Source organism: Excalfactoria chinensis, chromosome 13 (genome assembly GCF_039878825.1).
Source record: "Excalfactoria chinensis isolate bCotChi1 chromosome 13, bCotChi1.hap2, whole genome shotgun sequence".
NCBI lineage: Eukaryota > Metazoa > Chordata > Aves > Galliformes > Phasianidae > Excalfactoria > Excalfactoria chinensis.
The window spans coordinates 4998054-5011214 of NC_092837.1; the positions used below are offsets into that span (position 1 = coordinate 4998054).

The window sequence follows — 13161 nt, forward strand, 5'->3', positions numbered from 1 at the left end:
CCGGTAACAAATGACAACACAGCCCCACACCCTTCTGACTAAGAGCGCTGGAACACCCTTCATCTTTTCTGCCTTGGAGTCATTTGTCCTTCTCTGCGTCTCAGAGATGGGAGGGAAAAGAGCTTGTCCAGTCCAACTTACCACAATTCCCAGGGCCTTCAAAATGTTCAGTTTACACATTGGACACGTACAGTGCTCACTAAGCCACGGGTCCACGCAGGCTTTGTGGAAAACATGCCTAGGAGAACAGACAAGGCACATATTTATAACATGCAAACCATTATACCACATCACGAGAACTACTTAGATGCATTGCTAGATCGCTTCTCTAAGTCAGCAGGACAAATTACCAGCACGTTGTGCTAACTGCAGTAAAAAAAAGAAAAAAGAAGAAATAAAAGCCTGAAGCTTTTGCCACCAGTTCTAACCTCCATTTCCAGGCAGAACCTTGTGCTGAATCAGGGGGGAGGACTGCAGATCCACCAGGAGTCAGTTTCATTTAAAAGCCAAATGTTCTTAGGTTTGATCTTGTAAGTGCTTTATAATTAGCACATCTAAGTGAAAAGAACAAGGTTTTGAAAGGCTTTTGCCTACAAATTAGCATTGCTTGATATCTGTAAGGAAATTAGTAAGGAAAACATGCCCATCATAGTATGGTCACAGGAAACCGAAATCTTTCAGAAATAGAAATGGCAAAAGGAGCTTCTGTTTGCACAGCAGGGAGCTCTGAATTGGTTTACACCATCTGAGTCACATCCACAATACAGACGTAACCGCGTTGGGATGGGTAAAACCAACAGAACACGGAAGGTATTGTAGACAACAGCCTGTCTAAACTAAACAAGTTGTACCTATCGCCCTGCTGGCTTTTCAAGACGCACAGAACCTTTCAGCACACACTCAGGAACAGGTTATCGCTGGACTTTTGACATGATTCAGGTTTAGAAACGCTCGTAGCCACCCAGGCTGAATAGCTGCCTATGATAAGGACACACACTGAGGAGCATGCTGGACTGCTCTGTCAAACACATTTAGCAGTGTAACCTTCAGTATTACAGCAATCATGAAGCACAGGAGAGGCATGCTGCCTGCAGTTCAAACACTTGCACAAAATAGCAGTTTCTCCCATTATTCGTCCTTAGCACATTTCCCTTATTACTCACAGAACCTCAAACTGTGTTTAGAAGTCCTGGCCGACAGAAAATGGTTTGAAATCTTCTGAAACGCACAACGATGCCATTTTTCTGCACTGGGCACATCGTGGCTTTGAGTTGCTTATGTTTCCTTTTAAAATTCTCAAAGGCTGTTTCTGAGGGCAGGACAAAACTCAGAACAGCAGACACTGGGACTCCACCAAGAAGAAAAACAGCTTTAACATATCGTTATCAGCTCATCAGTGCTGCAGAAGCACTCAGATCAAGCCAAGCAGGATACCATATGGATACCAGCACGCATCCACTAAACCTTACAAGTTCTTCTCAAGTCATTAGCAGTTTGACAGAGTTCAAATGCACCATGACAGTTCAACTCTTCTGGCAACCTCTTTGTTCTTGGCTTTTAGTTCCATAAACCTTCAAGGACATTTATTAATGCGTTTCAAAAAAGAGCAGTGCCCCCAAGGTTATTTATTGATTTAGATCAGCGTGGCTCTGCCTAGTACTTATGCTGTGTCTCTATTGCTTAAGCAGCTTGCTGATACCATCATCATGGCTGGGGCTCTGTCTGGCTTTCTCTTATAAGAGTTCAAGCAGTTACACAGCAACTATGACAATAAACACATGAATTATTTTTAAAGTTAGTCTGACAAAGTGAGCTCTTGCACTTTCTGCCATCATAAACCTTCTCCATCTTCATCCCCAGTCACTTGGTCAATAGCAAGCTATCCAAGACCATAAATCTGCCCAGCTCCCAGCGAGCTGCCCTGGGTCACGACTGTGCACGATACTCCTGTGGGAGCCACGTGTCCAGGAGCAGAGTGTGACACAGCTGCATCCTTGGGGCTGCAACACCCAGCCAGCAGTGCGGTTGGCAGAGCTGCAAGAGCCTCCCATGGGGGCAGGACTCCAAACAGGTAAGCTGCAGGTATTTTTCCCCTCTGTCAGCATACCCAGGAAACACCATAACCCTTTCTGTTGTGCTATGCAGCCTCACAAAATAGTAGGAAATAGTAAGAATTGGGCTTAAATTTCATTTACTTTAACATAGACAACAGTCAGCCTCATCCTACCAGCTTGCTGCTCTAAGATGTTCATGATTCCTTTCATCCTCTTTCTACACTGTGATGTTTCTTCCCAGACCATCTTTTCTCCTTTCCAATGTCCTTCTCTGTGCTTTTCTCCAGCTCATCGCTTCATTGTCCCCCTCCCTTATCTCTCACTGCCATCTTTCCTTCACACTACCTGTTTCCAGATTACTCTCTACCTGGTGAGAGAGTACCCCTTCATCTCCCAGATGCTGTGTGATGCTGAAGTGGAACAATCTGATGAAAGAACACTGTCCAGGAGGCTTGACTTCAGCTACATTCCCTCCAACATTCACATACACTGCTTAGTTTAACTCACAGTGTCATTCACAGAAGACAAAACTGCTCTTCAGGTCTGTAAGTCCAGGGCAGAGGGCTGCCTTATCCCTGTGCAGGAAAATCTGTAGGTATGGATTTAATGATCCTTACAAGTCCCTTCCAATTTAGGATGTTCTGTGGCTACAAGCTGCTTGGACTGAGCATATTTTTTTTCCTGAAGAGCAATGTGAATGACTGCAAATGCTGTCATTTCTATCAGCTGTATGTCTGTCCAAACCAGACGCCTCTCCGTAGAGACAGCACGACAGACCACACTTAACTGGAGAGAACAATTCTTGTATCAATGGGAAATACCACCTTTCAATCAATTTGTCAGTGGTTCCTACTGTGTAATAGTTACAGCTTCCTCAAAACACACACTAAGAAGGACTGCCAGCCCTTCATTTGCTTCCCCTTGGTTAAGCCCTTTTCGCCATGAGAGATTTATTTTCTCATCCATCTTTAAGATCCTCCTGTAGTTATTTATTTATTTCATACTAACTTTGCATGTTGTACCAAAAAGGAGAATTTGAAATGTCAGGAAGTAAGAAGGGGTTAAGTCTCTACAACAAGATTTGAGGAGAAGACCTCAGTAGACTGAGAAGTTTTACATGCCATCTGAAATTCATCTGGCTCATCTCTGCAGGCACTGGTTGCCCCTTCGCTCATTCAACAAGTATAAAAAGCATCTCTTAGAAAGCACCCATCTCAGTGTTCCACCTAACCAAGACAGGCTTGTGCTTAACTCAAAGCTGAACTGAAGCAGATGAAAAGGGAGATTTCAAAAAGACAACCAGAAAGCGAACATGAAAGTCACCGTGCAGCCTTCAGCAGGAATGCAGTCGGAGCCTTCCCTGACCTTATATTCTTTTGAAAAACAGAACAGAAAAGGATCTGTGGAAAAGGCTCAGTGGGGCACTGCAATGAGGGAAGCTGTGCATAGGCAGCGGCCAGGTGCAGCCCCTCAGCTCCCTGCAGCAGCTGTGACCAGGGAGCTCTGCCTGCACCACCACGGCTTGCAGCAGGCATCTAGAGGAAAGAGACTTGTCAAATAAATACACGATCATCCTGGTCAAAAGATCTGTATTATATCTGCTGATACTGGCCAGACATATGATGTTCGGGCAGTGCTGGGCACTTATCTAGTGAAGTGGCCTTCAGTCCCAGTTTTGCCATATGCTCAAGTGGTAGGAGATGGTTCCTCATCAGCTGTGTGCTCTCCATCAGCAAGGACCCCTCACTGAGCCCTCTTCAGCATCAAAGGGAGAGGAGAGAGATTTGAGAGCACCCACTGCAAACCCTTGAGCTACCCTGAGTTCCAACCATCAGCCTTGAGGTGGGACAGTTTCCAGAAGTTTCTCCTTTGATTTCTAAATCTTCCTCATAAATGAAGGACTGGGGCATAACTCACATTACAGTGCACATTTAACATGAAATGAAGGAAAGGAGCAAGAAGGAAAAAACAAACACAACAAAACAGTTTCCAAACAAAGCAACTCTACTAGCTTACTTGCATGGTAAAATGCGAACAACATCGTTCTGCTTGTAACTCTCAATGCAGACAGCACAATGATCAAAGTCTGGGTCTGTCTCCTAAAACAAACAGAATGGAAATTCAAGTCAAGAGCTTAGGCTGTGACAAAGGTAAAAGTAATTGCAATCAGTATGAGAACCATGTTGTGTCAGAGCGGAAATTACCAAGAAGATAGAGAAATGATGGCAGGGTGGTTACATCCCAACACAGCTCAGAGGAGTATCTCATGCATACGAAACCATTCCCCTTCCTTTGGAGCTGATAACCGACCATACGAAGCATCAGCTAAGGCATTTATAATACTAGTTGAATTCTTGTGATATATTTAGTAGGGATTTCCCTACAGGAATCACCTCAGCTTTGCGGCAGAAGGAAAAGGGTTGAGTTTGGGGTTTTTGAGGATAAGCTTTTTGGGAATTCTGCATGCCAGCTAGCATAAAAAAAACCCCACTCAGTCACAGTTGCCAGATGGAGCACAAGAAGTACTTCAGTGAGAAAAACTCCTTTGAAATGTACAGGCTTACAGCACACAGCAATACAACGAGTCACACAAACACTGTGCCATACGATAAGCAGTCTCCAACAAGGAAGGGAAGATCGGAATACCAGAAGAGATAGGAAAAGCTGAGAAATAAACTGTTTCCTATGACAAAAACGAAACATGATGCCCACATTTATCACGTTGAAATAGCATTATACCTTATCTCCCTTCTTTACTGTCCTGGTTGTCAATTTACCAACAGCTTTCTTGGCAGCATCTCCAAGGCGACGCTAATGAAGTGACAAAGAAGAGAACACAAATTAGCTCTGATAATCAAGCTTCATTACTGCCCGTTATAATGACTTATTTGGGCTCGATACTGCCACTGCAATACACACTGACAGTGGGCCAACACTGTGATTAACAGCGTAAACAGCAAAGCCCACAGTTAGACATTTGTCAGGAAACAAAACAACCCAACAGCAGAGCACAGGAATGCACACACTGTGTGGGCACAAAGCTCACAGACCACGCTGGGCTCCACAGAAGTCACCCAACATGTGTGACAAGCTAACCAAACCCAGCCTGCAATGCAGGAGCTGAAGCAACGTGCCCCCCGGTGATTTCTGTCGTCTTCTTTTCCTATTGCTTTTCATTCAGCATGCTGGAACATACTCTGTTCTCTTAGGCTGGAATTTTCTCCCCTCCCTGAGCGCAGGCTGATATTGTTCTGAGACACAGCAGATCCTCAGGGTAACCTAGTTTCTCCTGCCCTTACCCAAAACCACCGCTACCACACAAAGCAAAACCTTGTAGGTCACGAAATCTGAAAGATTCGATTCAGACTTGAGTTAAAGCTGAAACGAACGTTGCTTTCAGCATTAACCTCACTCTGACAACAACAAATAGCTGGGCCTTTGCTGTACACAATGACCACCTCTGGGTGCACGTTGCCCTCCTGTGCAACCACTGCCTGGCTGCTGGTCTGTGGGCTCGTGGGTCCCATGCACCGAGCAGCACAATGCTCACACCTTCTCATGTCAGGAGCTTGAGACTGGGTTTACATTTACTGGAAGGAAGGAAGTTCCTCTATTTTGTCCTACACTCCTCTTGTACCAAATATTCTGTTTTTGAGAGACAGATTCTAAGAACATGAAATGCACATACCAACCCCCCCCGTACAGCTTGGAACAAGTGTGCATTTCTTGTGCCTACCCACCTCCTACACACTTGAAAAGCCAAGTTCTTTAACCACCCCACCCTGTACCATTCACTTCCTTTCTATCCATATAAGCACAGGCTGTTTTGATTTGAGAAACACAGAGGCCCCTGAAGGCCACTACAACTGTGTGTATCTACTCAAGGCCTCCAACTGTACCAACATCATTCTGGAATTATATAATTCAATTTTTGCTGTTGTTGCCTCCACATTAAAACAGCTCCTTCCTTTTATTTATTTATTTTTTTTTTAGGATGCTGATTTGAAACAAAAAGTGTTGGGTGTCAACCATGGCAAGTACCATCCAGAACAGAGGCGGGATTGGGAAACTCTATGCCTCCAAAAGGAAGAAATCTCATCCTAACTTCAACACATGAGAAACCAGTCAGCATAAGCAAATCTAAGCTGTGCATCCTGGAACAAGCATACTGGCTCCAGCACTGAATGACACAACACCAGAATGCTGTTGGAGTGATCACCATTGCACAGCCAAAGTGTGAGTGCTAAGAGAGGAACAGTGCTGAGATGGTGTGGGCTTTACATGACCAACACTACCTACCCAAGTCACCGGGGGTAGCACGTATAATTAGTTGTGCTGCCTGTGTTTGTACCATGTGAAGCCTTAGGAAATACCCTTCAACTGAGAAAGGATTCATCCCAGCAAATCTCTCCCAAGAAACACATCTGTTAAACGACAACTTTCATCTCCATTTAAGAAATCCACCTTTTCCACCTTCTAATTTTCACAAGTGCTTTGAAATGCTAACCTTGAGAACGCTGAGATTTGCTATTTGGTTAAGTTGGGGCACAGGCATGTAGCACATGCACCTCAATGGAAAAAGGGCACCAGCACATGCAAAGGAGTTTCATACCACTGGTGGAAACGCACAAGAGTAACCATGTGAAATACCCTTATCTACTTGCACTATCTATAAAACACGGCATGTTTTTGATGTTTTGCATACTTTTTTTAACAGGTGCCTCTAGCCCCAAGCTGGGATCTTGTTTTTCAGTTAAAACGAGTGCTTTCCCCTCTAACAGCACAGCCTTCTCTCTGAGAGAGCTTTCAAAGCGCTTCAAAAACAAGCCGGAGCTGTCGTCACCTCCTCATTCAAGTTTAATAAGCTCAGCTTTTTAAACCACATCAAATTTTCATCGTGTTTCTTCTGACCTTTGTGAAAAATCTAAAGAAAGAAGAAAGGTCACGAAAGGCCCCAACCCCACAGAGCAGCTGCTTTGAGACGTTTGGAAGAAGCCTCAGACCATGCAGGGGACACAGCAGGTACAGTTCAGTACTCCACAGACTATCGCTGAGTAACACTTATATTTAAACTTCTACCACCTCAAGGGACTGCACTGAGTACCCGGCACAGATCGGTCACTTCAGAATGACATCCTTAGGGAAATGTAACGGGACCGGCAGCATCAGATGCTATTTCCAGAAACTAGAAGGGAAATCCTCTGTTGCAGTTGAAGCTTTGTAAGTCTGTGTTTGTTTTAGGTTTGACAAAGCGCTTTCAAGAGCCAGTACTGCCACCTCACAGTTTGCCCTTAAAGGTCAGTCCTAAATCAGAGGAAGAGGGACAGCGGCTAGAGGTCAGCAGCTTTGTAAGGCACCCTTGATAGAGATGCACAGAGCCAAAGAGAACAGTCATTTTCCTCCTCCTTTGCAATAAACCCAGGACACACTACTGAGATGGCAGGTCATCGAGTCCATGTTAGTAAAACATTTACTTCTGAAGTCCCAGCCATATTTACATGGATGACTTCATTTATTCAAGACCTCTGAGCATGCGTGCATTTAATTCAGATCTAGCTTCTTACAGTAACAGAGAAAAAGACAATCAGAAAGTTATGCTGGACAAAATATTACTTAGCATTTATGACCAGGAAAATGAGGCAGTCCTTATCAAGAAGGATCTTAAAGTCAGTGCAGATCACTAACCAGCTCTGTATCTTAGTTTTCTTACTGTAATGTTCATTAATTTACAGTTTGAGAACAACAACTGAACTGCCTTACTTTTTACTAAAGGTATCCTCAATAACAGATGGAATTAATAACATCAGCTCTGAGCTCCACCACACCATATAAGCATAACCACAGTTTAACTTTACTCCCCACTCCCAATGTCCTTTCCAAGAAGGGAATTCTCCACACAGTACTGTATACAGCAACATCACCTCCGGAACATGGAGAAGGAAAAATAAAGTGCCCTTACCTGATTCCTATCACGTGCACTTGTGTACCTGATCTTCTGGATGAAGTAAAATATTAACCACGCTGAAGAAATTATCATCAAAACAATGAAAGATATTGACACAAAGACTAGGGAGCCCCGGCTGAAGTTCTTTAGAGGAACACGGGAACCCACTGCTATGGCCATCAGGACAGAGATGTTCTTCTCCAAATAATTCAGGATCTCCTTCACTTTTGATTCTGTAATCATGACAGCAACAATGTCTCCAGTTCCTATAAAAGAGAACAAAGATTAATTGACACTTTAAATCCACAGAGCACGATGCCAGTAAGATTTTCCATTTAGAAAACCATCTGATAAATAATTTTATCCAGGTCACATATGGCATGTTGGGTGCTCAGCCCTGCTCAGGCTCATCCTTCCAACCCAAGCTTTCCAGGTAAGGTACTGACATGCCAACTGTTTGCAGCTGCACACATCCTACCAGGGAACAGCGCTCCCCACATTATAACCACTGTGCACAGTCTGAACAGGTCTTAAATCATATATTTGGTCCAGACTGGAAGCAGTGATTACTTTAACAGGCAACTTAGAGAAAAAAACACATTTGGAAGATGAGTGGTGTCAGTACACACAGAGCTGAGCGGGGGAGATTGGAAAGTTCCCTGATGTGGTTATGAGGATATCACATGTAGAAAGCCTGCCGAGGACCTACAAATCACAATTCCAAAGAAGCAACAAAGCCAGAACTTCTACCCCCACCACTTCCCATAGAAGAGGAAGTAAAGCAAACAAGCCTGGCTGGAAAGTGGAAAAGAAAAACTGAGCAGAAACATGAGAGCTGGTTTTATCATCCAACCAAAGACATGCTCAATAAATTAGCAAAGAGCTTCTAAGACAAAAAAAAAAACAACAGGCAGGCTGTTCTTCTTCATGCAGATCTGCACTGAAACCCCTTCTCAAGATCTATTTTCAAGATGCTGGTGAAGCCTGCTCATCTGCTCCCTCCATCTGCTCGCACCAATTCACATTCTCTAAAAGAGGAACAGTAGAACGTGGGTGACCTCAGCACTGCGGTTCTGGCTTTGGAGCAGATTTGAGCCAGAGAACTTGGTGTGACAGTGACCAGAAAACACGAGATTCTGTGTTAATACAGGGGATTTCTTTTAAGCCCTTTAATCAGAACCCTATTTTTAAGTTACTGTACCCAGAATATGAAGCAGAAGACTAAAAAGGACAGAATCTTTGAAACAGAGAGCAGAGTAAGTGAGGGTGACAAGTCCAAAACCACTCATATCCCCAAACGGGGCTTTTCTAGAACTCCTAAGTTGTCAAAGTGTTACTTTGCTGTTCTTCCCATTCACAAAGGCAAATAGTAACTGTTACAGTCACTGTCCATATAGTAACTGTTACAGTCACTGTCCATATAGTAACTGTTACAGTCACTGTCCTCAGTTTTCAAAGGGCGCTTCCCAACATTTACCTAGAGCTGCCAGAACACTCCTATCTTGTCCAGCTGAGAAGTCTTTGCACTTGATGACAGGACAAAAATCCTCCTTTCCTGCAATTCAAGGTGCTGTATGCAGATACAACATGCACTCCCGCAGCTCAGATGATATAAGATCAACCCAGAGCCAATAACGTAACACTGCCTGATGCTCTCCCCAGGCGCCACTTCATTTCCTCACATCTTCTGATAGCGAAGATGGGCAGGAGGATTGTTTTCCCCAGAGCATATGTTGCACTATGTTTCCCCAGGAGGTATTATTTGGCCCACAGCACTACGTTCCTATCCAAGTATCAGTCAGAAGCTCTCAGCACAGCATCCTGACGCGATTTATACAGCTACCCATGAAGCAAAGCTGACTAAGATTTTCTGATACCAGTCCAGTTCCATCTGAATTAAAAGCTGAAGCCTCCACCTATTCCCTGCTGCCCGGACAATGTGACAAAGCTGACAATCTGCCACAGGTTTTTTATAAGGCTCGGTGCAAAGGGAACCTCTGGCATCACTGCAAAGCCATTGGCATTCCAAACGACTCCACTGCAAACAGCCCAAGTGCTACTGCTGCTTCTGACCCTGTGAGAGCCAAGGAGAACAGCGGAGAAGGAAAATAAATTGTGCCTGCTTAACATCCCGAAGCTCAGTGGAAACTGGGACTTGGTTCATCCATATTTTTGTCAGGGGCATCACCCTAAATAATTATAGCAAGAGCTCCCTGCTTGGGAAGAATTGGGGGCAGGAGGAGGCACTGACTTATTTATTTTCAGCACCTTGAAATCTTGCATTTCTGAAACATAAGCAGAAAAAAGTAATCCTCAGGTGAATACAGACAGACTGACAGCAAGAAGTTAGAGTATGGTCTTTATATAGATCTCTGAAAAGCAACGCTCTCCTGAGCAAAGAACAGCATCCAACAAAAAGGAGCTGGAAAGCTACAGTCGATGAACTACACACCCACCCAGGGAGAAGCTTGGACAGACAGTACACCAAGATAAACGTTGACACCTGCAAATATAAATCAGTTGTCATCATCCAATCCCAAACAGCTCTAACCTGCAATTTTACTATGTGCATACTTAATGGGATAGCTACACAACTGTGTGTATGGAAAGGAAGTTGCACTTAATGATTAAGCCTGTGGAATACAACATCAAGACAGGAGATGAGAGAAGGATGTAGCAGGCGAGAAGGCACTAGGAACAATGCAATGGGGAGTTTCCTGTAGAGCCCTACAGAGATTACTTTGCTGGCTCACCATATCTCCTAGTACATTTAGAAAGTCAACTGAAAGTCGTCTGAAAGGAAGATTCCCAGTCTCACCACGAGCAAACAGTCACCCTTGCCAATTTTTCTTTATGTTGATTCTTGACTGCCATACACTTCTCTGAAGCTCCAAATGGAGCCAGCTGTGGGAAGGACACCAAGCTTAAGACGGGCATGGTTCAAAGAGGGGATTTCAGGCACCTTCCACCCACCTCTCACCCCTGGGAACAGTGGACAGACAAAACAACTGCTGAGCAGCAGATATTTGCTTTCCTCCCGGGCTCCCAAGTGGCCCAAGCAGCTGCTTGGTCAATGCTGTGGAACAAGGGAAGGTGACAACTCCTGAGCTGCTGCCAGCACTGCAGTGCTGCAAAGAACCTCCTTGCAGACAAGGAGAACAAACTTCAAATCCCAGCTGAAGAATGGCACATGAAGGACCACCTGTAAGAGGCACAGAGTGGTTTTGATGGCATTAAAAAAACAAGATCTGCAGGAAATTGAGAATTAACCCACTTGCACCAAAGGTGAGCACTTTTCTGAGGGCTGCTGCTTTCAGCTGAAGTCCTTGCAACTTCCTTAGCCTTTGACTGCACTTGCTGATGCACGTTGCAGACACAGCATGAGGCACAGACTGCACTCAGCTCACACTTGCAAAAGAATGTTGTTCTCTCCTTAAGCAGCAAATGACATTTAATTGTAACTGAGGCGTTCTGAAAAACCCAAACCTAACACACATTTATCTGACTCATTTTGTAGGTGTCAGTTATAAAGGCCTGCAAAATCCCCAGCTTTCTAATAAAAGTAAAGAACAGTACAGAAAGTTGCTTGCTGGTTGAATTCAGGGCATGATTCAGATACTGAAAGACAAATCACAATGATAGAGACATCAAAACGATCACATAACTGGGAACTGCCAGTTTTCACAAACCAATTGAATTCAGTCACTTTTTAAAGCATTTCTGAACGTGCATCAGAAATAAACACACGCACACACCATTCAGTGTGCAGCAAAGGGATCAATCAGTGCCAGATTTCTTGGATTAACATAGACCACCACAAACAGCAGTTACCCATTAGGTCTGGTGGAGCACACCTGATCAAGTGATTCCAGACCTCCAATAGCCCTTTCAAGCCACGCTCCGTGATATTTTAATACATACTTGCACTAGAATAAAGACTCACAGATAACATGGAAAATACTACCACCGTGGTCTGGCTTTTGGCTATTATGAACAGTGAGTTAATGAGCAAGTCCCAACGTTCCTGTGAAACGACATTGCAGAGGCAAGCACAGAAACTTACACACAAAGGAAGAATATTTCTGCTTCCCCCCTTCCCCATCCCCCAGGAGAAAACCTCCAAGTAGTTTTTTGATTTAAAGGAGTCTCGTTCCTCTTCTATCCCCAAGGACCAGAATATGACTGTCAGAGGTTATCTACAGAGCCCTGTCTGCAAGAAAGACGACAATTGTGGAAACGAACACAACTCTGAGAACTCATTGGCCAACAATAAGATATAATTTGGGGGCCCACAAAACATCAAAGAAGAAAACAGGAAACACAAAACAAGCACTGTTGTTACTAATGAACTTTTAATGAAGTGGAAGTTTTGTGAATGCCCCAGTAGACATCTGCACTGAGATGGAGAAGAGGGAAGGAGAGGATGCTGCATTGAAGACAGCAAAGGGCACATGGAAAGGTTGGTCCCTCAGCCACCAAGTGGAAATATATGAACACACCATCGGAAATAAATGAAAAGCAGGAGCAAGGAATCCAACTCCAAGTCAGAGGAAAAGCAATTAAAGAAAACCAGAAAGTAATGACAAAGTTGGCACAAGGGGCTATGCTGATAGTCATAGAAACATCTCTGCTCATTTCAGGATGACACTTCCAAGCTCAGGTTTATATCTATGTTAGAAAATTATATGATAATGAAAATAACGCTACATCTGCACTGCTAGAAAAGGTGGGCCCTTAGAACAGACATCAGTTCCACAGTACCTCCCAACAATGGGTACCTACACACAAATTCTTCAGATTTTGTAAAATTTTATCCTGATACAAACCAGAAATTCATCACTAGAATGAAGTCTTATATTCTAAAGCAGACTTTGTAAAAGCAGGCAGTAAAAAGAAGAGTCTTAGCATTGGTCAGAGTGATTAAAACAGGTCTAGCTACACACGCTTTTATTTTGATCTACTCAGAAAGGAAGAGCACATCCAGGCTGGCAGTGCTACCACAATGGTGGTATGTTGTCTGAGATGCCCCAAATCAAATACTTCTGAAAGCAGAAGCAAAACAATAGTATTTGTCAGTTCTCAGTTCTGAGCAAGGCAAGAACTTAATGCCAACGGGCTTCCATTTTAAAATGAGACTGAACAGCACTTCAAAGCATTTTTCTT

The 13161-nt window shown here is 43.9% G+C and overlaps 1 protein-coding gene across 2 annotated transcripts in view; it reads right to left on the reverse strand.

Annotated features, from left to right (window-relative positions):
• The window catches only part of RNF130 (ring finger protein 130), a 39585-nt gene that overhangs the window by 14397 nt on the left and 12027 nt on the right, over positions 1-13161 (reverse strand). For both annotated transcript variants that reach the window (XM_072348004.1, XM_072348003.1), the window contains exons 3-6: positions 8014-8264; positions 4794-4865; positions 4071-4153; positions 142-238 (exon numbers count right to left, since the gene is read on the reverse strand). In XM_072348004.1, the coding sequence (XP_072204105.1) occupies positions 142-238; positions 4071-4153; positions 4794-4865; positions 8014-8264 (503 nt within the window). The remainder of the gene's footprint in view (positions 1-141; positions 239-4070; positions 4154-4793; positions 4866-8013; positions 8265-13161) is intronic.